The sequence below is a fragment of the Portunus trituberculatus genome, chromosome 28 (genome assembly GCF_017591435.1).
Source record: "Portunus trituberculatus isolate SZX2019 chromosome 28, ASM1759143v1, whole genome shotgun sequence".
Taxonomy (NCBI): Eukaryota; Metazoa; Arthropoda; class Malacostraca; order Decapoda; family Portunidae; genus Portunus; species Portunus trituberculatus.
Window position 1 is genome coordinate 9,607,214 of NC_059282.1, and position 27,260 is coordinate 9,634,473.

The following is a 27,260-nucleotide window of genomic DNA, read 5'->3' on the forward strand; positions in this document are numbered from 1 at the left end:
CAGGATTGAATCCTTCAAGATACTGTATTAACCACTTCAATACTGGAACGCCTTTTTCACTGAGTTTGGGTGTGATTAGACGATTTTATTTACATTAGGAAGGGTCTAAGGTCAAAAGATTAATGGCCACAGTCTTCACTATTTTAATCCCCTCGTAAGTTTCTAAAGCTGTATAAAATCGCTAAATAGTAAGCAGATTGAATATGGAAACATGTCATGGCACTGAAGAGGCTAAAATGAAAAAAAAAAAAAAATCACGAGGGTATTTATCACTCAGACATTCCAACCAGTCAAATTTTACTTTTATTCATTAATCTACAGAGTCAACTAAACTTAGACCTAACCTATTAGTTGCACTTGGCCACAAATCACTTAAAAAAATCCCGCTACTCATTTAATTCAGCTTTAAAAAACATCCCTCGTTTCGCACACATTACCACGAGACAGAGAACCCGATATTGTCACTGGTGGTGCTGGTGGTTTTGTCTTGTCATCTCTAACTCCTCAGAACAGTTTTGTGATATTAATAAGGTGTGTGTGTGTGTGTGTGTGTGTGTGTGTGTGTGTGTGTGTGTGTGTGTGTGTGTGTGTGTGTGTGTGTGTGTGTGTGTGTGTGTGTGTGTGTGTGTGTGTGTGTAAGGGGAAGGGTAGGGATGGGACTTGAGCATAATCTTGCTATTGTCCTTTTCTCCTTCCTCCTTCTTTTCCTTCACTTCTCTTCATTCTCCTCCTTCTCATACTCCATTTCTTTCTCCTCCTCCTCCTCCTTCATTTTTTGCTCCTTCACTTCTTTCACCTCCTCCTCCTTCTCCTCCTTTTGCAACCACACACAACAATGCCCAGTCCTCACTTTCTTAATCCACAATTCACTGGATTCCCTGCAGGCTGCGTGAAAAACAACAAGAACAACAGAAAACAACCCTTGTCGCTTCTAGACACAGACACACAAATACTTACTTGGTAACACATCACTGCAGCAACTCAAGTCCTGCCCCTTACAATTAACCCTGCAGAGTGTTGGCGTGTGGAAGTGTGGTTTGTCAGTGTCTACCAGAAGGGGCACCACCCAATGTAACACTGACAGAGGTTTTCGTGTGAGGTGGCCTGTGCTATGAGGAGTTCGACTTGGCGGTGCACATCAAGAGGTTCCTCAGTGCAGAAGTCTCGTCCTGTTAGTTTGTCCCTCACACGGTGCACAATGTCAACTGCCTTCTTGTTTAGCGCCTCTGACACTGCACCGTCCTCTCGCGTCTGACTTTGCGGTCCCACAGAGGCTGGGGTCACAGCAGGGGCAGCGTCCATAGCAGGGTCTGGAGCGATGGCGGAGGTGGAGGCTGGTGCAGATGGCCCTGCTTCGCCCTCACCCACAACTGAACGCTTTCCTTTTGGTTGTGTGTTGTCCATGAGGCGCCAATTGAGCAGGGGGTCATGCACAAAGGCCTCCAGCATGGCCATGAGGGAGTCCTTGTTCCGCCTGATGAGTGCCATGACACTCTCACACGTCATGCGGTAGGTGCCATCAATGCCGGTCACCTCCATGGCGTGGATCAACATGCGTGTCAGCCGGAATGGAATCTTCTCCGGGAACTTCTCTCGCATCATGGCCACTTCAAAGCAGTCGCCAAAGTCAATGTGGATGATCTTCCCAGACAACTGATCCAGCATGAGGTTGGAGGGGTGGCGGTCACCAAGCCCCAGCACATACCCCACCATGGACATCACAGCGAGGGAACGGGAGTAGTTAGTGCGCCGGTCAAACCACACCTCTGAGGAAGGACTCTTAAACCACAACAGCCGCGCCAGGTCATCCCCTTGCGTGTGCTCCAGGGCATGCTCAAACACCTCCACCTTCTGCATGAGTGTGAGGTGGTCCAGGTCCTGCGCCATCCTCAACATGATCCTGTGCTCAATGTTCAGGAGGATTTTCTTTTTCTCACGCCAGTCTCTGATGAGGGCGTGGAGTGTGTCACAGTGAGGCACCCACCCAATCAGCCCAGAGTTGGTGGACAGAGGGATGACTGCAAACCTCTGGATGGTGAGGTTCCGCCTGAAGGTGTCAGGGTTGCTGATGAGAAGAGTGTTCACCAGGCCAAACAGCTGCATCACCCTCTCGTCCTGCCGCAAGTCCTCGTGACCCTTCAGCAGAAACACAAAGTCCCTCCCATTACTGCCACGAATGCACAGTTTCCGTGGTCTCTGCTTGGATGTCAGGACCTGGAGGGAGGACTGCACCTGGCTAATACAAATCACAGGGCTACCGGGAGAGTATGAACCCGGTACGGCGATGTCCAGGTCCCGACACTTGAGTAGACGCGGCGACACACTCTGCAATTCGAGGGAGGTGAGCTGCGGTAGTGTTCTGGAGATGCGGCGGAACACATGGTAGTAAAGATCCCATGCCTGGTTCAGCTCCCGCACGTTGCCTGAGCGTTGGTAGCGGCGACACCATTCCAGCGCCTCGTTCAAGTCCCGCCCATATGCCTGTGGGGAAGGAGAGGAGAGAGACGCGTGTGAGTGGTGCCTTAAGTGTTATTGAATGGTTTGTGATAGCATGAGGAGAGATCTGCCACTGAAGAAAATAGACAAACACTACACTTGACCTGCTCACCTCAACCACCTATCCACTTTAGACTGACAACCCAAGATATACACTGAGCTGGTTGAAGGACAAGTGGAAAATGCCACCCAGACACTCATCTGCTAAAAGGACACACAAAGATTTGACCAAGAAACTCAACTGCTAAAAGGACAGACAGAAACTTGATCCAGACACTCAACTACTAAAAGGACAAACAGAGAATTCATACCAGACACTGAGCTGATTGTAGGAAAGACAGAAAATTTAACCCAGACACTCACCTGGTTGAAGGACATTTCTTTGAGTGTCTGAGGGCCACGTGCCATCATAGCGTGCAGTGGCTCCAGTGTTCGGAACATGCCAGACTCATTGCGCTCCCCAAAGTAGAGACGACTGGCCTCCTCCAACCCCTCATGCCAGGTCTCGTGCCACAGGATAGCCACTCGGATCAGCTCCTCAGAAACCTGGGTGGCGAGTGAGGGGAAAAAAAAAAAAATAAATAAAATAAATAAATAAATAAATAAAATAAAATAAAATAAAACATTGTAAATATTTTCTTTGACACTTCACAATGTAATATTTCACACATAGTTTGAAAGCACCAATCATCATAACAACCTCATACGACACAAGCCGAGCCACACACCATCATAGCCTGCTGGACGAGGTTAAAGGAGTGTTCTCTCATGTTCTTCAGAATCTTCTCAGCTGCTTGGGAGCGAGCGGCCACCGAGGACTTGGCGGCCACAGTGAGAGGGTAGATGAGGGCCTGTGGGTGGTGCTTTCCAATGTCCATGAGCAGTTGGTGGATTAGTTTGGACACCAGGGAGCGCGGGGTGTCAATACGGGCAATGAGCTGAGGAATGACCTGCAAAAGGAGTGAGATCAGGTGTGTTAGTGAAGTGGAGGTTTGATTTCTTCGATTTGTTCATATAGATTAGCTGCTAAATTGACCTGTAACCTCCCTGACCTATTTCACTTGTGACTAGACTTGATTTCTTTGTTCTCTTTGCCTAAACTACTTGCTGGAATGACTTGTGATCTCTCTTGATCTATCTAACTTATAACTGAAGGCTTCAATTCTTAGTTTTGCATGTACAGATTAGCTACTGAAATAACTGGTGACCTGACACACCAAACTTTGAACAGTGAACCAAAATGTAACAATAATTCATCTACAACTTTCTGGACTTCCAATACATCACCACCTGAAAGAAACTAGTAAGAGTGACGTAAACATAACATTTCATCTACAATATTCCAGACTCAACAGATCATCACCTAAAGAAAAATTGTAAGTGACCAAAAATGTAACAACCTTCTGTACTTTCAACACATAACCTGAAGAAAATTTGTAACAGTGACCCAAATGCAACAATCCTTCATCTACAACCTTCCAGATTAAACACATCCTGACCTGAAGCCAAGTGTCAATCTGAATAGTCTTGAGTCCGTCCACCAGTGCCTCATACACTCCTGACTGGTGGCCATGCTCGAACCAGACGGTGAGGAGGCGAAGAGTGTCCTGCAGGCTGTTACCGTCACTCAGGGAGATGGAACGGATGAAGCCCTTCACTGCTGCCACGGTGAAGTCCCCGGCTGATCTCTGGATGAGGAAGATGGATGAAGTTTAGTTGCTATATAATTGATAGGAGTCAGATGTGGGATGTGTACAGGTTACCTCTACTCGTTCTGGTTTCTTACTCGGGTTATAGAAATGGAAACAGCACTTCACTGATATCCAAGTAAGGAATACAAATAGAATTTAATCTAGATAATTCAAAGATAAAAAAAAATAAAGTTTTCACACACTACTCTTGCACTATCATCCTATTCTAAACCCAAATATAAATGCAAATACTACTTTTTACAATTAACACCTTCAATACTAGAATACATTTCTTACCTTGAGTTTTGAGTACAATTGGACAATTTCATTGTCATTAGGAAGGGTCTACAGAGATCAGATGATTAATAGCCACAGTCTTCACTATTCTAATCCCCATATATGCACCTGAAGCTGTATAAAATCACCAAATAGTAACCAAAACAAATATAAAAATGCATCATTGTACTGAAGGAGTTAAAATAAAGCTTAATTAATCTCTGTCTCTTTCACCTTCTTCTTGCTGGGGGTGACAACAGTGGGTGCCCCTGAAGAAGGCTCCTCTCCTGGTGTGGTGGGAGCCTCTGCCTTCACATCCATCTTGCCCTTGTAGAAGAGTATTGCCTCAAAGTTCATGTAAGCATAGGCATGCCAGGCTTTGTAGCAGCTCTCGTCTGTGTCCTTGGCATGCGTGTAGTAGGTGAGTATGTTGGTGATGTTCTCCTCATTCAGTCCATGTAGCTGCTCATACCTGCCAGTGACAAGGCGAGGGAGGGAAGGATAAGGTGATGTGTCAGTTCACTTATTGATTTTGAAATGTGGCAAAGGTTACCTATAGTCTTACTGCAATGTGAAGTGAAGGAAGGATGTGGTGATATGTAAAGCAAACTTCATCTATGACTTAGTGAAATTGGACAAAAAACTATCCAGATTAACCCTTTGACCGGCAAATGGTATACGTTCCGTCAACTGCCAATCATTTTGAAATATTTTTACTTGTTCTACAGCCACATCTAATCTTTGAACTAGGAAGAATTTTCACAATGTATTCTTTTCTCCGCTAACTTTCTTCTACATGCTTATAAAGACTCCATGCATTGCTTATGGTGCTGCTTATTGCTCGTGTCGAAGTGAAAGGGTTAAGTACATGACAAAATTTATGCAGTGAAATGAGGCAAAGTTCAGCTACAGACAGTCCAACAAAACATGCTGCCTGTCACTCACCACTCTCCCAGCTTGAGGTACACACGAGATACCAGCTTTCGCAGTTTGTTGTCCCCATTCTGGTTGCCCTCACCCACCACCACCACTGCTGGCGCCAAGAACTGTAGGAACTTCTGAAGACGCCTGTGTGAAAGAAACCCTGAGTGAGATACTGGAGTTCATTGTTTTCTGTTTCCCTCTGTTGCTGTGTGGAAGGACAGTGTGAAGGCTAGTGGTTAGAAGGAAAGTTAAGAGTAAATGACTGTGAAAATGACTATCACTTTTCATCCTGCTTTTCTTAGTGTGAGAAAGACGCCAAGAATTACAGGAAAAAGGGAGAATGCACTAACACTACCAAAGTAAATAAAATAATAATAACCACAAAATAAAGAAAACAACAAAAATCTATGGGAAACACTGATTACATCCAGACTTTTAAGAGAAAACAACATTCAATCAAATCACAACAAAACAAAAACTAAGTCTATATTTCAAGTCATGTCTCACCAGTACGCTTCCTGGCGGCGGTGTGGATAAGTGTAGATATGCTTGCAGTACTGGTAGGTGACATGTGGGTGGTTGACTGGCAGTGGCTGGGAGGGGCTGAGGGAAGGATCGCACCCAAGCAGCCTCACCAGGGTCTTGTGGGACAGGGCAAGGCGGCCAGATTTGCGACACAGCGAGGCAAACTTAAGCCAAGGTCGCATGTCTTCCTGAGGTGACAGCACCAGTGAGCGGACCTGTAGGATCTTCTGCCAGTCTTCCACTACACGCTGGCATCCCTGAGCAGAGACAAAGCGAGTCCTGTGCTTAGTTTTTGGCATCATAATCTCCATGCTGCTCAGTCTCAAGTCAATTTCATACCTTGTGGCATCAAAATTTGCATGTTCCTCAGTTTCTTTTCAATCTCCAAAACAGTTTTTCTTATTATACAACCCACTGCAGTCTCTTCTAACAGATATGAGTTCCTGACATCAAAATAAATCTTCAGGTTCCTCATTGATACCCTTTCAATTTCCTACACAAATTTGCACATTCATTATTTTCCATTCAATTTCCTACACAGTTTCTCTTATTATACAACCCACTGCAGTCTCTCCTAACAGATATGAGTTTCTGACATCAAAATCTTCAGGTTCCTCATCGATACCCTTTTAATTTCCTACACTCAGTCCCTCTTCTCATTCCTATAACCCTTCTGTAGTCTGTATTAACAAATGTGAGTATTAGGCATAAAAATTTTCAGTAGTCACTCTTCTATTCCCTACACTCCTTCTCTTCTTCCTGACCCACCTGTAGTCTCTCCCACCAGATGTGAGTAATGGGTAGTCTCCTCTCGGGCACCAGCTTGTACTGAATCACCTCCTCCAGCTCGGCCAGCATCTGCACCGCCACCATGGAGTTGTAGGCACGCTGGTAGCTCTCCCCAACCATTGCCGTCAGTTCAGTGTCTAGCAGGTCTCTCGCTGTGTCAATGTACTGTGGGGAAAATAACTTAGTTGCTCTCTCTCTTTTTGTATTAAGGCTTGTGTTCTGGAGTCTGTGAGTATATGAACTTTTTAAATCTTTAGCATCTAATTGTTAACTGTTATGTGATACTCTTATATGTTTATCAGTCTGTATAAGTAAACAAAGCCTTCATAAATAACTGTTAGCTGTCATCCTGTTGTGGAATCTGTACAATAAACAAACATATCAAACCTTTCAAAAACAATAGTTAACTGTCATCTGATACTTTTATAATTCATCTGGAGTCTATAAAAGTAAACAAACCTCTTTAACCTCTCTGTCTCTCTCTCTCTCTCTCTCTCACACACACACACACACACACACCTGCTGGGCCACATGATGCTGGTCCTTATGCACAGCCAGCACAGCGCGATAGAAGGACCCTTCATTGGTGTCTCTGGGGATGCAGCGGCTGTACTCCTCCATCATGCTCCACTCTCCCATGGCCCAGGCTGACGCTGCGGCCACACGAGCCATCTGAGCCCGCAAGTCCTCCGCCATCGTGCCCATCCACCGGTCACACGCAACACTGTATAGCTCCCCCCTGTAGGTAAGGTGGAAAAGTGCATGGCTGTCTTATGTAGCAATGATAAGGTGTTTGTCTTTCTTTAGTGTAGGAGTGTCTTGTGTACAAATTCTTAAAAGCAATATTTTGGATGGAATTATGTTGTAAGCGGGAGTAGTACCTTAAACTATGCTATTATGACTCACAACTTTTACAGGTGAGTCCTAAAACAATAAAATAATGTTAATTGTAGTATGAATGTTATCTGAGGAGCAATATTCTTACTTGGAACAACAGTAATGGTACAGTGGAACCACACAAACTTTGGGGTCTGAGGGATCTTCAGGCACACAGGTTCGAATCCTGGCTACAGTCTGAATGTAGGTAGGGCTTCCTTACTTGGGGTAATAGTTCCCTAGCAGGTGGGCTTTTAGATAGGAGGTACCTAAAAAGCATCTCCTTTGGCCCATAAATTCCCGCATAAAAGGCCACATGGTATAAATAAAAAATTTCTAAAAATAAATAATAAATACATAAATAAATAAAAAGATAAAATCAAACAGTCCCACAATACAAAACAAAGACTGAACCAGCCCAGCCAAGATCAATGCACAACTCACCATTCTCCCACGGCCTCCAGACACCTCATCTGACCCAGCACCAGGGCGAGGTCGTCTGGCTGTGTCTCCAGCTTGGTGGAGTACGCCTGCAGTGCCTGGTCCCAGTCGTGCAGCTTCTCATGCCAACGCTCCTGCACCTTCATGTCTGTGCGGTTGTTCTTGCGTGCATACTCCAGCAAACCTAGTGACAAACGGTGCATTTGTTACTTTCTGACTTGGTATTTATCTATTTATTTGTTTATTTATTTATTTTATTTATTTTTTAATGTAAGATAGGAATACCGGCCAAGGGCAATATAAAATGGGAAAAAAATCACCACTTAGTTGCCAATCTCCTTGCAGATCCGAGAGAGAGAGAGAGAGAGAGAGAGAGAGAGAGAGAGAGAGAGAGAGAGAGAGAGAGAGAGAGAGAGAGAGAGAGAGAGAGAGAGAGAGAGAGAGAGAAAAGGAATAAATTTTTATAACCTCCCTCTTAAATGAAGTTGAAGTTAAGTGATAAGAAGTTGGAAATACAGAAGCAGGCAGGGAGTTCCATAGTTTACCAAGTCTGAGTTTCTTTTGTGGCTAATATGGTGTATTTCCCTCATTACACCAAACCTTGACATCTCTAGCAATCTCTGACATTTATTTCCATTCCTCTAAGTGTACTCTGGCAAACATGATAAATGTTCAAGATAAACTAAAACTCTCAAAACTAACTCACCAGCTGTGCAAGTCACTACTCACCTATCTGCCACAGGTTAAATTTTCAAAATACAAAAGAAATTATATGATTTTCTTCCCCTTTCCTCACATAAATTACCTGTACACATTGCTATTTCCCAACCACAGTTCACTCCACCACAACCACCACTACCTACCAGCAGCAGCCTCCTTCTGCCCCAGCTTGTTGTTGATGGAGATGAGGTGTTCCAGGACTTCTGATGTGGGCCCCTTGTGGAACTCCTCCTCCTTGTAGTGCAGAGCCTTGGCATACGCTCGGCACTCCATGGCCTTTTCCCCGAGCAGCTGCAGCTCCAGCGGCAGAGGGCCCTGGGAGGTGACAAGTGTTGGAAGGAGATAAAGAACAAGACTTCATAAAGTGTTCCATGATTTCAAAGGTGTTTTAGTAGTTTTTGATCTAAGTGAACTACTACTTCCAGTGCAACTACTTCTACCACTACCATTACACTTATAACTGACCTACAACTAATATATTAAGGGATTCTAAATCAGATATGAAGACTGGAAGCCACCTATTACCACTGCAACTACTACTATTACTACCACTACTACTATTCCAACACAATAAAAAAGACTGATCTACACCCACCTTGTCACAGTGCTCCATGAACTCTGCCAGGTTGAGGAGTGTCTGTGTGATCTCTGGGATGTCCTGGGAAGTGAGGGCCTGGCGGAGGGACTGAAGAAGGTCATCCTGCAGGCTCTCATTCAGTTCACTCCAGCAGGACACAAAGGCAGCATTGAACAGGTCCCTTGAAAGCTGCACATACTTGGTGGCCACAGCATAACAGGATCTAGAGGGAGTATGAGGGGTGTTACTAGTGGAAACGTGACCTTATTGCCATTCAGTAGTGATACAACGTTTGGAAAGACAACGTTTGGAAAGGCCATGAAAATGCCCCATACAGCAAGTCAGTCATCACACAGCTTAGATATATAGTAAGTTTATTTGAACTACAGTAATTGCCTCTTATATGTTGATATTTTGTGTGTGGAAGTTAGTGTGAATACCAGTGTAATATCTAAGGATGGTAAGAAGATATACTTTAAGATGACTGCATACTGAGTCCTACCTAGCAAGAATTGGTCCCATCACAGCTAGGAAATAAAAAAATAAATACAATAAATACTTTTTAGTTAATATTCACTGTATGAAAGTGAGTTCCAGTGTAAATTTAAAGCATAATAGGATACATTTTGAGAAGACAGCACAATAACAAGGGCACGCAATAACCTGAGAGCTGGGGACGGTGACGCCTTCATGAGCTCAATGCTGAACCTACGCAGCCACTCCAGCCAGTCGTCCTTGCTCACCAAACGCACAAAATGCCATGCTCTCTGAATTGACTCCACTCCAACTGTGCCCTGTGAGGGGATGGAAAGTTGCTGAGACAAACACAACTTTACATCTCTTCTAAAAAATAAAACAATGGAAAAATGGTTAGCTTACTTTCTACACATTCCAATCTCCCTTACTTATTCTGCCCTAACCAAGCCTGACCTTCTTGATGGTGATGGACTCTGCCTCCAGCTGGTGATCGCGTGAGTGGGGTCTCTTCCCACGCTGGTGAGCTGTAATGACTGTCATCTCCGACTCAGACACTGTCAAGCCCTAGCGGAGGAAGGAAGGTCAGTAAGAACATCAAACCTTCAAGATGTGCCAATATAGACATAGTAATAGTTGTCATAATCCAAAAACACCAAAGGATGCAAAAGAACATGGAATAAAGAAGAACAGACATATGATATGGTGATGAATATTGCTGCTCCTTACCTTGACAACCTTGGCGACCAGAATATCATATCTCGGATGTGTGAGCTTGTGTCTGGTGGTGATGCGGTGCACGATGGGGATGAAACACTCATATGATCGCCCCAGCTGAGTGGCCAATGCACACAGCACATCCATGCCTTGTTGTCGCAGCTCTGGGGATGTGTCCAGCGTGCGCATCTGAAAATAATAAGGAAAGCTTGCCATATTTAGACAGTTAATGAATTGTAAAACACACAGAGGAGTTTGAGAAATGTGTCAGCTTGCAACATTTAATCCTCAGAACACATGCAGCTGAAGGGATGGAATAACAAAAACTTCCTGCATTCAGTCACTACCGAGAAAACACATCAAAGACTTACATTATAAACAGCACATAAAAAATAAGCCATCAGTTAATCACATAAACACAGCATTCCTCCAATCATCCAGTTAGCCCATCGTTCAGTTATCCAGTCATCCAGTCAGCCTACCAGCGGGTGAATGATCTTGGAGGTGTAGTCAGTAAGGTCGAGATAATCAGCGAAGTTGTCCACCGTCTCCAAGGCAGTGCGGCGGACAGGTAGAGGCACGTCGGGGGCATCAAAGAGCTTCACCACATAAGGCAGGATCATGTGCAGGAACTCCTCTAAGGTTGCACCGAAGCTCTGGAAGGCGAGGAGCAGCTGCGGACAGAAGGGTTGGATTTAGTGTGGATGGATTTGTTCCTCACCTCGGCTATCTGTGTGTGGTTGCTGGTCTGGTATGTGGACAGGCCAGTGAGTTAGAATATATGCAATAATAGATTAACCCCTTCAGTACCAAGAGATGTTTTCATATTCATTCTGCTTACTACTTGGTGATTTTATGCAGCTTCACAAACTTATGTGGTGATTAAAATAGTAAAAAATCTGTCAAGTAATCTTCTGATCTCCATATACTCTTCACAATGAAACTAAAATTGTCTAATTGTACCCAAAACTCATGGTAAAAAAGTGTCTCAATACTGAGGAATTTTTCACACTAATTCCATGTCCTAAAATCCAGGGAAAAAAAAAACATCAGCACCAGACATTTTTCTACCTAACCTGATCCAGGAACAACATGAAAAACTAAATAACAAATAGAAAAAAAAAGGAAAAACAAATGTGAAAATCAATAGTGAAACCAAATGAACTAAACAAAGCAAAAAAATAAACAAAATAACTAGAATATAACAACAAACACTGACAGTCCTAGCATCCAGTCTTACCTTGAGAGTGACTTGCTTCTCCTTTGAGTCGTGAATCATTGACTTGAGTATCATTGGCACCAGTTCCTTGAGGTACACCTTAAACTCCGAGCCTACCGCCACCGCTATGCTCTCCACCACAGTGATGATGGTGATGGTTGTTTCCCTCTTGCCCCCCGTCACCCAGAACTCCTGCAGGACAAAGAGATTTAAGGTTAGGTTAGGTTGGATTAAGTTAGCTTAGGTTTTTGGCATTTTGGTTTAGTTAACTTTACTTGGGTTAGGATCTATTTGGTTTGGTTTAGTTTGCTTCAGTTAGGTAACGTTTTTTGTTTAGTTCAGTTTAATTTGCTTTACTTAGGTTAGGTTTTATTTGGTTTAATATAGTTTACTTAGGTTAGGTCAGGTTAGGTTAGGTTTGGTTAGTTGTAGTTTCCTTGTACTAACCATTAATACCACTAGTAATCTCTCTCCCACACTTACACATTCCAAATCTCACTTACCAGATAATAACAATCCTATATCACCAGTAACCTCTCCAACACCTGTCCCTTCCCAGTCAGGCCAAGAGGAACAAAATATGAAAAAAGGCCCACTTAGTTGCCAGTCCCCTTGTAGATCCAAAAGATAGAGATAAATGTCTTGAAACCTCCCTCCTAAATGAAGTCAAGTCATAGGAAGTGTGAAATACAGAAGCATTCAGGGAGTTCCAGAGTGTACCACAGTCTTACCTTGAGGACCTTAATGATGCCGTCCAGGTAATTGCGAATGTGTTGCTTCACAATGCCGATGAGTGTGGCCAGCTGCTGGAAGAGGAAGTCCCTGAAGTTGGCATCAGACGTTCGGATGACAGTGAGTAGCGAGGGCACCACCTGGGCGAGATATGGCACTCCCTTCACCCCCAGGGACTTGAAGATGAAGGTGATGGCCTGTAGGAGTAGTAGAAGGAGGTTGTATACTGTAGGAGCAGAAGGTTAAATAAGAGAGACATGATGGCTGTAGGAGGAGGAGCAGAAGGAGGTTATACGACGTAGGAGCAGAAGGAAATTAAATAAAAGAGAAGTAATGACCTGTAGGAGTAGCAGAAGGTTATACACTGTAGGAGTAGAAGGGAATTAAATAAAAGAAAAGTAATGGCCTGTAGGAGTAGCAGAAGGTTACACAGGTATGAAAACTGAAAGAGTAATAAAATGATGACAAATTATAAAAACACACCAAGAAAATTAATTAAAGAGATGAAAAGTGAAAAAGTATACAAAAACAAAAAAGATCTTTACGCAATGAGATCACAAGACCAAACCATTACTTGTAACAAAGTGAGGAGCCAGCGTGACCTACCCTGACGACCTCATTGTGGTTCTGGGAGAGGGTGGGGTCCTTGATGACTTTCAGCAGCATGGCAATGGCACACGCTGGGTAGAATTCCTCCAGGGATGAGTAGCTGAGGTTCACCAGCATCTCACTTGTGCCCATCTCTGTAAGGAAACAAATAAATGCATTCACCCAACTAATTGTTCCTTTTAACTGTGCAAAAATACATAAATGAAGGTTCCAAGAGTACTGAATCTTTACTTAACACTGAGAAGAATTCTAACCTCTATAAAAAACCAAACAAACACATTCCTTCAACTAATCAATCCTTTTAAGTGTGCAATAAAAAAAAAAAAAAAAAAAAAAATGAAGCTTCCAAGAGTTATCAAATATTTACTTAACACTGAAAAAGAATCCTAATCTTTGTAAGCATCCAAGCAAAGCATTCTCCCACCCAACTGATCCTTTTTACCCCATCAGTACTGGGACAGGAGATTAATGGTCACACCCTTTACCATTTTAATCCCTAGCATGACTTTCTGAAGCTGTATGAAATCACCAAATAATACGCAGAATGAATATGAAATGCATCATGGTACTCAAGGGGTTAACTGCAAAAAGGTTCCATCATATCAAATCTTTACTTAACACCAAAAAAAGAATCCTAATCTCTCTAGGGAACCAAACAAATGAATTCTCCCAACTAACACATCCTTTTAACTGTACAAAAAAATACAAAGATGAAGGTTCCAAGGCCAGAAAGAGATTTAAACAAAGAACGGTACCTGGGGAGAGGTCGTCAGTCTTTGTCTCAGTGATGGAGATGACAGCCACCCCAGTGTCCTCCTGTATCTTGATGGCTCCCACGTTCATCTTGTGTTTGTAGGGATCCAGTGCCCCCAGCAGACCCAGGACTCGAATGGTACCTCGCCTATACACAGAGATTCATTAGGTTTTGTTTATATACACTCACACTGGAGGTTACTAGTTGTTTTTGGATACATATATCAACAAGACAGCATGTGGGTGTATAATGTAGGTATAAACCATTAGAACTAAGTAGGAAGTAAATACAGAGATAAAAACACATCCTCACCCTCAATAAGCCACCCCATATACATCTAAACATACCAACATAAACACAGTCACTCAAACACTCAAAAGTTATCCTATATACAACTACCCAACTTAACACACACAAACACACCTACACTCATTTATTGGATCACCAAAATGTCCCTATCACTCACTCTCATTCATCCCCAGTCCTCACCTGACTGCCGGCTGTTGTTCTGTCTTGAGGAAGGAAAGCAGGACATCTAGTAGTGTTGGGTGCTGCGTGTAAGGGTGGATAACATAGCCTGTGTTCTCCACCAGCTGCCCCAGAGTCCACAGGGCCACACGACGCTTCCACCCCGATGTGCCATCCCCAAGCATGTCCAACAGCAGAGGCATGAGTTCCTCCAGCCACTTCTGCATCTCTCCCCCACTCACCTGGTATGTGATAGAAGTGACTGAAGTGATCAAAGGGTGGGTTTTTGTTTGTTTCAGTGTCTTAACCTTGAATTCTGATCTAGAGGGAATTGCTTGGGTTTTTAAGGATTAAGGATGATTTTTGTAGTTCTAAGGAAAGTTTAATATGGATTGTGAATTATAAAGTGGAGAAATGTGCATGAGAACTTGAAAAAAAATCATGTTTATAAAGGATGTCATAATGAAAGCACTAATCATTGTAGAATATGAGGTCACTGACAGAACTTAAAAGAGAGGAACCAGAGAGCATAGAGAGAAATAGAAGTAACAGCAAGTGAACCACAAGTAACAGAGAGAGAACCAAAGATAGAAAGCAGCAGGAGTAACAGAGAGAACCAAAGATATAAAGCACCAGGAGTAACAGAGAGAGAACCAGACATAAAGCAACAGGAGTAAGAGAGAACCAGACATAAAGCACCAAGAGTAACAGAAAGAGAACCAAAGATAGAAAGCACCAGGAGTAACAGTAAGACAACCAATACCTGAGCCAAGTCCCCAATAGCCGTAAGAACACAGACAGTAACGGCCGGGTTGGGGTCCTGGTCTCTTAGTTTTGGCACCAGTACAGACATGATGGGCTCCACAAACTGCCTCATGAAGCGCGGTGCATTGCCAATCAAGTGATCCAGCATGTGGGCACTTAGCTCTCTGTTGCGCCCAATGCCACTGTAGTCCAGCTCATCCAGGATCTAAGGGAGGTAAAAATATGATATATCTAAGGCCTTTGTTATCTATTAAGAACTGTAGCCATTTTTTATTTCATGTATTCAGGGTAGAAACAAGATACACCCTATGCTGTCTATTACCTATTCAGTAACATGACACATTTTCTCATTCATTCTGGTTACTATTTGGTGATTTTATACAGCTTCAGAAACTTATGTGGAGATTAAAGTAGTGAAGTCTCTGGCCATTAATCTGACCTCTATAGACATTTCCAAATGCAAATAAAATTGTCTCATCATACCCAAAACTCAAGGTAAAAATGTGTCTCAGTATTGAAGGACTTAAAACTTTAGTCATTTTCTATCTTATGCATTGGAGATACAAACATGATATACTTACAACCTATGCTATTTCTTTCTAATTATAGCTACCTCCTATCTCCAGGATAACAGAAAACATGATTTAATTACAGCCTATGCTATTTATTAAGAATTCTAGCTATTTACTCCATGGATCATAAGAATCACAAGATCTTCAAAGCCCTTAGGAAGGAAAAAAAAAAAAATTGTCATAGTCTACCTCCAGCATAACAGAAAACATGATAAAATTACAGCCTATGCTATTCATTAAGAACCCTAGTCATTTACTCCAGAGCTAATAAGAATCACAAGATCTTCACAGCCCTTAAAAACAACAATAAACTCGTCATATTCTATCTTCAGTATAAGAGAGCCTGCCGCACCTTCAGCAGAGCCTTGCGTAGCTGTGGGTGGACGTAGGCTGGGTTGATGGCAGACAGGCGGCCCAGAATGGATATAGCGTGTTCCCGGATCTCAAACACCTCGTCACTCTGAGCATAGATGAGTGCATTGATGTTCTCTGGCTGTGCTAAATGTGCGTCGAAACTCTCATCCAGCGACGCCAGGACACATAACCTCACATCAGGATCTGGTGGGAGTGGTTGTATTAGTGGTGGTGGGGAGTGGTTCGTGCGTTGGTGGTGGTGGGGAGTGGTTGCGTTGGTGGTGGTGGGGAGTGGTTGCGTTGGTGGTGGTGGGGAGTGGTTGCGTTGGTGGTGGTGGGGAGTGGTTGCGTTGTTGGTGGTGGGGAGTGGTTGTGTTGGTGGTGGTCAGTTGTTTGTTATTAGGACCAATGGGAATTTTGTAGTTTTCACTTTACTATAAACATGCATATTTTGGTCAATAAAACCAAGGACTGGTTAAAATTATAGTGTTGGTAGTAAAGTTTTTGGTGGTTTGTTGGTAGTGACAGATCAAAGGAATGATTTTAATTAGCTTTGTGTTTTTAAGATGTATGTTTTTGTTTGGTGGTGGAATCTTGGTGGTTTATTGAGAATCTTGGACTGAAATTAGTGTGTCTTTCTTAGTGACAAAATTTTGGGTAATTTAATAGCAAAACTGTCAAACCAAGGCCATTCCAGTAACTTTCTCTAGATAAACAGAGACAGAAAGACAAAAGAATAAGTACTAAAATTAAAAGAAAAACAGCTCTAGTAATTAACCAAGAGAAAAATTTAATCCACATACCAGAACATCTAAACCTTATCCATTTGAAATCCTCCATAGATAACCAACACAGCTTTTCTCTGGATACATAGACAGAAAGACAAAAAAAAATAAGCACTAAAATTAAAAAGAAAAACAGCTCTAGTAATTAACCAAGAGAATAATTTAACCCACATACCATAACATCTAAACCTTATCCATTCTAAACCCTGCATAGATAACCAACACAGCTATAGACTCACCCATATCAGTGACAGACACCCATAGGATCTTGCTGACAATATTAAAGATAGTGTGTTTCTGTGACTGGGAAGCGCGGCGACCCAGAGTGGCAAAGGTGGGGCGGAGGAGGTGACAGCAGGTTCTCACTCCCTCCAGACGCACCTCCTTGTGTTCACTGGTGAGGTAGTGATCCGCCACATGTCTCACGAACTGCATCAACGACTGGCCTGTGTGATGATGAATGAGAGAATAAGATGGAATATTGAAAGATGTCATTTTAAACACCACACACCACTGATTCGTATGATAACTTACTGGATATCTTTCTCTAGCTCTTTATACTTTCATCTAGTTCCTCTGACTCACCCGTGCCCTCGAAGTCAAAGGATCCCAGCGTCCTGAGAGCCAATACAATGCTGGCAGTGTCATGGTGGTCAGGGGAGGGCGGGGGAGGCGGCGCACCAGACCGACTAGGCACTGTTCTCTGCATGAGGATTTGTGACAGCATCCTCAGCAAACCCTCCGCAATGTCCCTCTGTGTCAAGGAATAGCAGGTGACTGGTTTGATGATATGATGATGGGATTAAAGTATTTGTGCCTTCCCTCCTCAATGTCCCTTCGTGTTAAGGATTAGAGAGAGAGATTGATTTGTTGTCACAGTGATGGAAAGATAGTGTTTGTTTTTTCTCTTTGCATTGTCCCTCTGTGTCAAGGAATAGCGAGTGACTTTGGTTCATTGTTATGGTGATGGGAATAGTGTTTGTTTCTTCCCTCTGCAATGTCTCTCTGTGTCAAGGAATAGCGTGTGACTGGTTTCTTGATATGGTGATATGGTGATATGTGTGTGTGTGTGTGTGTGTGTGTGTGTGTGTGTGTGTGTGTGTGTGTGTGTGTGTGTGTGTGTGTGTGTGTGTGTGTGTGTGTGTGTGTGTGTGTGTGTGTGTGCGTGCTATGCTTCATCTGAGCCACCCCATGAGACAGTCAGCTTGGTATACACACAGATAAATCTCTACCACAACCACCAGACTTACCTTGAGTGGTGGTATCTCGTTGGCCAGCTCCTGCAGGGCCACAGTGAGGGGCGGGGAGAGGCCGCTTGCCATCATGGGTTCCAGCAGTTCCTTCACATCAGCTCGCAAGGCTCCCTCCACACCCCGGGCCACCAGACTCACACACACGTACACTGCTGGCTCCACCGACCGCTTCTTGCTTGGTGTATCCTGTCAGTGGAGGGACAAAATGATGGTTGGAGGTAATGAATGTTGTGGTTAACCCATTCAGTACTAAGAGGCATTTTTACCATGATTTTTGGGTATAATGAAGATGGTTTTTTTTATTTTTTTTTATTTTTTTTACGTTAAGGCCTATAGCGCCTATAGGCACACTTGAAGAATGTATTGGAAGCGCTGTTCAGCCTCCACACAATAAGGGCGCAGGCAATTTTACTTATAGTAGTACCCAGAGTCTTCACTATTCTAATCCTCACAAAAGTTTCTGAAGCTGTATAAAATCACTAAACAATAACCAAAATGAATATGGAAATGCATCCTGGTACTGAAGGGGTTAAGGCAGAATGAGACACTAGACCACATTTTTTTTTGTTTCTTTTATTGTTTTTAATCTCTGAAAAATAAGAAGCATAAGAATAAACTGAACGAGGTCATTAAAAGCAGAACATAATAACAATAACTAAAATAGCTTATAATACATCAGAATCCAAACACCATAACAAACAGCAAGGGCCACACACACACCTTGGTGGGTAAAGAAGCCTTGATGACATCCATGATCTTGGGCAGGTATTTCTTGATGGCCGGCCCGACAGCAACAGCCAGGAGACCCAAGGAGATAAAAGCAGCGGGCCTCTCCCTCTCCCTTCCCCTGAGGCAGCCCAGGAGGTACCCCATGGTGGCCGACAGATAGCTGCAGGATGGAAGGAACAGCAGAGAGTCGATGAATACTACACACTGAATCAATTTACACCTGATACAATAAAGGACTAGATAGACTTAACGTTGATACACTAAAGGACTAACTAGGCTTCTTGGATCTTCATAAGCTTCTTGTATATTTATGTTTTGCGTCATTTGTTTAGTTTCAAATATTAATGCTTTCATCCGGCACCTTCCTTAGTTCTAGACTTTCCAAAACTAAGTAAAACTAAAAAATAAATATACACAACACTGCCTAGTAAATAGCACTCCTCAGGCTTCATAAAAGAAACTGATTCACTACTGAAAAATAAGCATATAAGATTAAAAATTCAGTTGTCACACATGAGTAGCATAAGTCTCTCAAAACACAACACAGTAACCAACCAAAAAACGTGAGGTTACAAATAAAAAATGTTAACCTCATGATTTCAAGCCACACAAGAGAAAATACACTGTAATGTCTAGTGTAAAAAAGTCACATTCTTTCTCACTCACCCTCAAAAGCTTAGGGGGGAACTGTATTAGCCATGACAACAATAAGAATGAGAAGGAAGGAAGGCAAGACTGAAGTAACTGTGTCATGAGCCAAATCAAGCCAATAACTGACTGACTGACTAACTGACAGGTTAGTTACTAAGTGCACACTCTCTTTCTCTACTGCCACGGAAGTGTGTGGAAGTGACAACAGCATAAACATTAAGTATATAACATTATTGGTCATTTTGAGTAGTTTATGAAACATGCAGTAACACATACACAGTCACACGCAGATAGGAAACACAGCAGATCACTGGTTATTGGTTAATGCTTTGAGGACTAAGACAAAATATCTTAAAAGGGAAAAAATGCAATAAAAATGTGAAGATAATCTCAAAACACTTAAATCTGTATTCTGAAATATTTTACTGTCTAGACTTTACTAATTTTAATACATTCTGGTGGAAGTTACTGAGGTTACCAAGGATGTTTTCAGACCAGTGGCAGTTTAACAAGAATTCTGCATCATGAGCGAAAAATACACCCATAGGAACATTGTGGTGACTAATCAAGGCTAATTTCAACAAGTTTTGGTGTACATTGATAGGGTTTTTAAGAGAAATTTCATTCCAGTAACAGTTTAACAAAAATTCTGCATTACCAATGGAAAGCAAACACCCAGGAGAACCAGACAAGTCATCCCTGTGGGCTTTGGCAGTGGTCTTGATGAACGAACAAAGCGTTTAAGAATACGAGGCAGTGAGAGGCAAGGCAGCCAGACAAGAGGAGAAGCCATGGCCAAGAGAACACGGGAGGACGGGGAGCTGTTTACCTGCGCCAATTGACCGTCAACATACACAGGTTTCCAGGACAAGGGGAGCTTGCAAAGAGAGGTACACACACTCACACACAACACAGGCCTCATAACACCTGAACGCAGTGTCAATGAGCCAATGGGCATGATGATATACAAACACAAGGGATAAACGTAACAATGGTATTCTCAAGCACTTCAGTGTCTCATCCTGACAATGCTCAACAGGCAGTACTGGAAGTTATTGGGATTTTCAAGGGCATTTTCAAGATTCAAGAAATAGTTTAATGAAGATTCTGTATTGTCAAGGAAAACATGCAAGAATACTAAATAAACCTTCTCTGTGGCCTTGGAACCTTGGAAGAACAGGGTGTACTGGAAATTATTGGGGTTTTCAAGGTAATTTTCAAGATTCTAGTGATAGTTTAATGAAGATTCTATATTCAGTGAATAAAACACCCAAGAATACCTGAATCACCATCTCTGTGGCCTGTAAACATTGTCTTGGTGATGAGGCGAAGCATTTGGGAATATGAATCAATGATGCATGATACACAGCAATGATGAGGGAAGTTACACTGGCTGAGAAGTATGTTTCATGGGTATGGGTGATGGAGATATCAGGCTGAGACTTGCACAATGGCAGAATTGTACAGGAGCTGCTATGAGGCAAAGCAGACTGCACATGGAATCAGTAATCAGATGAATAGTTATGCACACGTATCTTTAAACAGTCATTCAAGTCACTGGTGGACAAAAGTACTGAGCATAAAAGTACTGGGACAAGACAAACTGCACATTAAGTCGGTGGATATATTAATCATAGTACCATAGAAGTAATTAGTAGACAGTTAAGCATAAAAGTACTGGGACAAGACAAACTGCACATTAAGTCGGTGGACATATTAATCATAGTACCATAGAATTAATTAGTAGACAGTTAACACAAGTCACTGAGGGAAGAGACTCTAGATGTATTACCGTTAAAAAGACTGATATCACTGAGTCATGCAGACCTCCAAAAAACTGAGACGTTAATTTCAAAGGAGTATTTCAAAAGTTAGTCATGAAGATGGCTTGACTGTTGATTTCACTGCAAACAGGACAGTTAACAGAGGAATGAATGCATTAAACTCACTGCTAATATGAGAATAAACCACAATTATGAAAAAAAAAAAAATAATAATAATAAATGAATAAATAAATAAATAAATAAAACACTAAACCAATCACCCAGGTATAAATAACATAAAAATGGCAGGATGACCAATGAAAAATCTATAAAGACATTCACAACCAAACAAAACACACACGCACCACACACACATCGCTAACAAACAATACTTACGTCTGAGAGAAGTTTTCCTTATTGAGGGCTGCGAGTCTTGGCAAGATCTTGAGCAGTGCTGTTTGTATGAGAGTGTTGCGGCTGTTCCTCTGATTCAACACCTGAAGGGGAAAGGAAAAGAAAATAAGGTAATCTTTATATTCATCCTTTTTTTTTTTTTCACTTCCTTCATTTGAGTCCTTTCAATTCTCCTCTTCTTCCACCTATATTGTTTCCTCTCTTTTCTCTTCTATTTCTATTGTTTCTCTGTCTTTTATTCTCATATCTTTTTTCCTTCCTCATTTTTGTACTCCTCTTTTTACTTCTATTCCTTCTCTCCTACAATACCCCATCCTTCCTTACTCTTATTCCCTCTTCTCATCCTATCCCCTTCTCCTCCTTCTCCTCCTCTTACTTACTTTTCCACCCTTCACTTCAAGAGCTCACTCTCTACCTCAACCAGTCCTCACCTGTGTGCTAATAACATCATACTGCTCCAGGATAAGCTCTCGGCAGGTTCGACTCTCACAAGGCTGGTCCAGAATAGTGGTCTCTGTACCCCTGTTGAAGGACAAGGGGTTAGTAAAGAAGAATTGATGCTTGGTAGTCTATGAATTCTTAAACTGTATCTGAAATGCTTTGTTCTCTTCCCATGACTGTTTTCTAAGGCTATTGAGATGGTTAGTTGTGTTCTCAAGGGTGTTTCTCCTGTTAGTAATGTAGAAAACTTGTTATTCGGTCACTACAGTCATAAAAATGCACTTAAAAACTTGTGCCACTTTGACTACAGCCATTTGAAAGAAGTGAAGGGATAAAGTGTTTCAGAATATTTAACACAACTGTTACTTAAAATCTGAAGAGTCAAGACTGGATTGATACAGCAACAAGACAAGACATGCGGGGTCTATAACTGACATTCAAGTGGACATTTTTCTTTTTATATATACATCTTTTGTTGCCCTCAGCCTGCTTCCTCTCTTACATAAAAAAATAAATAAAAAAAAATTGTGGAAGTAAAACCATTACAACTAAGTCACAGGTGTTGTCTTACCCTATGCTTGTGTTGGCGTGGGAGGGCAGGCTGGAGAGGAGATCATGGGAGGTGAGATGAGGGGATACAGTGAGAGAGCCTTGCCCTCGGAGACGTTTCACCACTCCAGACACTCCTTCCTGGAACAATTTGGAGCAAAACATTAGCATCAACACGACTGCTTCTATTAATACAGCCCTCCCAGTTCACCTAACTCCTTCAATATTTCTTTTTTTCATCATGAGTTTTGGGTACGATTAGATTATTTAATTTACACAAGGAAGGGTTTATGGAGGTCAGAAGAATACTGGCCAGAGTCTTCACTATTTTAATCCCCACATATGTTTCTGAAGCTGTATAAAATCCCCAGATAATGAGCAGAATAAATATGAAAACACGTCATGGTACTGAAGGGGTTAATAGCACCAGCACCTTCCAATTCATTCATATCTTAAAAACTTCCCTACTCTCCAAGTTCTCTTAATAAAACCAGCACCTTCTAAATCACCTATATTCTAACTTCTCTACCCTATAAATTCTCTTAATACAACCAGCACCTACTAATTCATTCATATTCTAACTTCCTTACCCTCCAAGTTCTCTAAATACAACCAACACCCTATAAATCACCCATATTTTAATTTCTCAGCCCTCCAAGCTCTCTTAATAATACCAGCACCTCCTAATTTATTCAGAATTTAACTTCCCTACCTTTCTAGTTTTTCTCTTGAAAGCAGCACCTCCTACCTTCTTGGGCGGGGGAGCCTGGTAGTGGGTGAGGTGCTGCAACTGCTGGGTGAGGCGCTCCCATTCATTGTTGCTGCAGCGGAGGAGTTCGTTCAGCACCAAAAGGGAGCCATGCACTCGGTCCTCCCGTGTGAGGCTGCGCTCCTTGCTGCCATGGCTCTGGTCTTCAAATCCTGCCCATACCTCTGTCAGACACTGCTTGTACCTGTTGTGGTTGTGTGTTGTAGTTTTTTTGCTTATGTAAAAGTGGGAAACTGTCCAAGGATAACACAAAATGAAAAAAAGAAAAGAAAAAGGTCTACTTAGTTGCCAGTCTCCTTGCAGGTCAAAAAAAAAATAAATAAATAAAATAAATAAATAAATGAATAATAATAAAAAAATAATAAATAAATAAATAAAAAACAAAGCCTTGAAACCTCTCTCTAGTTGATTGTCTAAGCTGTATCCACCTTACCTCCCTTCTCCTAGTATAGTGGGAGCTATATATGAGAATATTATAGGTAGGGCATCACTGCTGTTCTAAAATTTTATACATTTACAATATATGGCTTTGTATTATCATGCATGAGTGTTTTATGGGTACTTCAAATAATTCAATAATCTACAAGGGAGATACTGTGGGTATGGTTGAGGTTAAAATGATAACATTGCCAGATAGGGAATTTCCAAACCTGCCATATAGGCCTAGAGTATCTTTACATTTGCATCCACTATAGGTCTCTTTTCTATTAAATTTCCTTTAAGTTTTCCATTATCTATATTTAGTAAGCTTCAATGCCTCCACCATACACCACACATTACCACAGCCTCACCACACCTCACCACGTCACCACAGCTTCACTGCAGCCCACACATCACAAAAGCAACACATCACCACACCTCACCACACATCACACAGCCTCACCACATGGTCTGCTGCATCTCCTTAGTCTCGCGCTGTGTGGTGATGGCCAGGGCGACACGCAGGGCAGCCACGGCATGTTCCCTGATGGCCGGCTTGGGGTCCCGCACGGCATGGAAGATCACATCCAAGAATTGCTGAACTTGCTGGAAGAAGTAGGTGGGCACAGACAGGGCCAGTTCACGTAGAAGCAGTGCCTGTGGGTGCCAAGGACAGGAGCAGATGAGATGAGAAATAAAAAGTTTGTTATCATTATTGTATGTTAATGAATACTTGTGGCCAGCCATGATTCGCTAAATTCCAGAAAAACTACATCATTTTGAGCAGTACACTCTCATGTCCTGTCCAGCACTCACAGCAGCCAGTCTGCGCCCCTCGTTGCGGTCCTCCAGCCACTCAAATGACCGCTTCACCAAATCATCCACATACTCCGTCATGAAGGTGCCGGACGTGAGAGCCAGGCGACCCACAGCCTTGGCTGTCAGTTCCACTACTCCAGTGTCAGGACTGCCGGAGGAAAAGCAGGTGTGCATGGTATCATAAATACACAAGATACAGAGATAGGCACAAACTCAATTCCTGTACAACGGAGATAAAAAAAAATTGTAGGTGTAATCTCATCTGTAAATCACAACAAATAACTATAGAGATACACAGAAACAACAACATATGCAAGATTTAAATTATATGCTACTGAGAGACAAAAAGACTGACAGTATAATATGTGCAAATCAATAAATAAACATAACAAGGTAAATTCACACAGACATAAATCAAAGTCTATACAACTTCGAAAAAAAACCATATACATACATAAACAGACACATAGTTCTAACCTGTTAGTGAGGTTCTTCAAATAGTTCCCAAAGCGACTGATGCGATGTCCAGTTTGCCCTATGTCCACATCCACCAGACTCACTAAGGGGAAACATTGCCTCTGTGAACTGCACTTTAAGCATCCCTTCGTCACAATCTCAACCCCAGCATCCCTTCATCCCAATCTCAAATAGACAAATACAATAACACAAGCTTATACTTTCATCACAGCCTCAACCCCAGCATCCTTTCATCAAAACCTCAGACTCTTCACTTACTGATGGCATAAATTCCTCCCTTCTTCTCATTGATGTCATTAGAGGTGACCATTTCAAAGATGTGCTGGTTGAAGGCATCCAGGAAGGCCACCAAGGCATCCACAGACACCTGAAACATTGGACACTTCAATTTGCTGCATTGGAATGCTTTGGGTTTCAACTCAGAACATCAGGAATCTTAATTCAGGTTTCTCTCTTACTGATTCACGGAGTATGATTTTGTGAAGGTGAAATGCAGGAGTTGGTTTAAAGGTATGAGGTTCCTTGATGTTTGATTATATACATGCATTTATTTGTAGCTTTAATGTTACAATGAAAATGAGCATGTGTTCTCTCTTTCTTCTCCTATACTTCCTCATCCTTCTTTCTTATAACTCTTTCTCCTCCTCCTCCTACAGAAATCTCTTAATAAATGCAAGTGAGTAATAAGTAGTGGAGAAGTGAAGTTCATGAAGACAAGAAATCAAGCAAAGTGAACATCATTATCAAAGCATCAAGTCCCCCAACACCCCAGAGTGCCTCACCTCCCTCAGCTCGGTGGTAACATAGCGCTGCAGGTCACACGCCGCCTTTACCCTCGTCTCCTCCTGGCGGGACTTCAGCCCCACCACGAACTGATTCATCTTGATGTTACTCATTTTGGCCAGCCTCTGCTACCTGCCTCTCTCACTCACAACCTGTAAAATACCCTAAACACACACACACAAATATATTACTTGACATTGTACGTACTTACTTCCCTGCACAAACTAAACTCACACATATGAATTTATTGTTTGGTGTTTTATTGTTTCATTAGTAATCTATATAAAGGTTGACAAAGTTGAGTGTAAGTGTGAGTGTGGGTGTGTGTGTGTGTGTGTGTGTGTGTGTGTGTGTGTGTGTGTGTGTGTGTGTGTGTGTGTGTGTGTGTGTGTGTTGGCTCCATCCAATATGAAATTGCTGGCCTAGTAAACAGACAGATTGTGTATATGTTAGATTAAGCTTAAAAATTATGGAATTAAAGGTGCTTTTCCTTAAAATGATTACAAGGAATCAGACAACTGGTTTCTCCTGCTATCAGCCGCGAGTGATGAATAACTTTGGTGATTTAGAATCCAACCTCACCAGGGCCTTCCTACAGAAAACAAACTAGCTCCACTGCATATAGCCTGAACAATCACCACCGCATACTGCACCTTTGGGGCACTAGAGGCTGTGACACACAGCTTGCACAGCCCCAACAAACCCCCAAGAAGAAGAACTTTAGAATCTCTCAGTTTAAACTCAAAACTAATGAAATATCTCACAGCAAAGTAAATCATTCATAATGTCAAGGCACTGTTCAATTGTTCACCTGAAATGTCTTGTACTTAAAACATGCTATAACCAAAATATCTCAGAAATTACAGTAGAAAAGAAAAATAATTATATAATATTCCTACAATACTTTATAACCCCACATATTTTATAACCAACACACAACACAACTTGAAAACAATACCTCATTGAAAAAAAAAAAAAACGTTACACCACCACAGCATTCTAAATCCAAAAAAGAAAAAAGAAAAAACAGGAAAACTAAACTAAATTAAACCTCTACTACTAAAAACAAGACGACAAGATAAAAAGTAAAAAAAGGCAAATCAACAAAAAAATGGCTTTCAAACAACACGTTACAAGCCTACACAACCTCAAACCTACAAAACACCTCAGATTAATGCACGCCTCCTTAAACCCTTTCCTGCAACTCACGTGTCACGTTCTCAGTAAGCACCTGGTCGTTACCTACCTTTTCTAACCCCACCTGTGCTTTTCTATGACCTTCTCCCGCATTATCTCGTAGTCCCAAGGTTCTACCAGGTCAGGTCAGGATGCTGCTCGGTCAGATCAAAGGCAATTACGTCCTCTCTCTCTCTCTCTCTCTCTCTCTCTCGTTCTCTTTCAGTCTCGCAGTTTGTTGTTGGGTGGCGC

The 27,260-nt window shown here is 42.2% G+C and overlaps 1 protein-coding gene across 2 annotated transcripts; it reads right to left on the reverse strand.

The window, feature by feature from the left end:
- Positions 1-290: 290 nt before the first annotated feature.
- Positions 291-27,246, reverse strand: LOC123510269 (serine/threonine-protein kinase mTOR-like). 2 transcript variants are annotated; one of them, XM_045265253.1, is made up of 37 exons: positions 27,079-27,246; positions 25,832-25,996; positions 25,308-25,416; positions 25,050-25,131; positions 24,570-24,720; positions 24,217-24,410; positions 23,313-23,517; positions 22,587-22,705; positions 22,006-22,096; positions 21,557-21,657; positions 18,738-18,906; positions 18,015-18,203; positions 17,350-17,518; positions 17,004-17,210; positions 15,978-16,183; positions 15,052-15,258; positions 14,310-14,530; positions 13,822-13,967; positions 13,064-13,200; positions 12,457-12,654; positions 11,747-11,917; positions 10,989-11,180; positions 10,519-10,695; positions 10,246-10,356; positions 9,979-10,109; positions 9,334-9,538; positions 8,882-9,053; positions 8,022-8,202; positions 7,221-7,440; positions 6,681-6,866; positions 5,895-6,169; positions 5,409-5,531; positions 4,698-4,935; positions 3,996-4,184; positions 3,225-3,446; positions 2,860-3,042; positions 291-2,481 (listed from the first exon to the last, which is right to left on the reverse strand). In XM_045265253.1, the coding sequence occupies exons 2-37, from the start codon at positions 25,943-25,945 to the stop codon at positions 1,048-1,050; spliced, it is 7,425 nt and encodes a 2,474-aa protein (XP_045121188.1). In that variant the 5' UTR covers positions 25,946-25,996; positions 27,079-27,246; the 3' UTR covers positions 291-1,047. The 2 variants fall into 2 exon arrangements, with proteins under 2 accessions (XP_045121188.1, XP_045121187.1); XM_045265252.1 differs by having other exon boundaries at positions 23,277-23,517.
- Between the last annotated feature and the right edge of the window lie 14 nt (positions 27,247-27,260).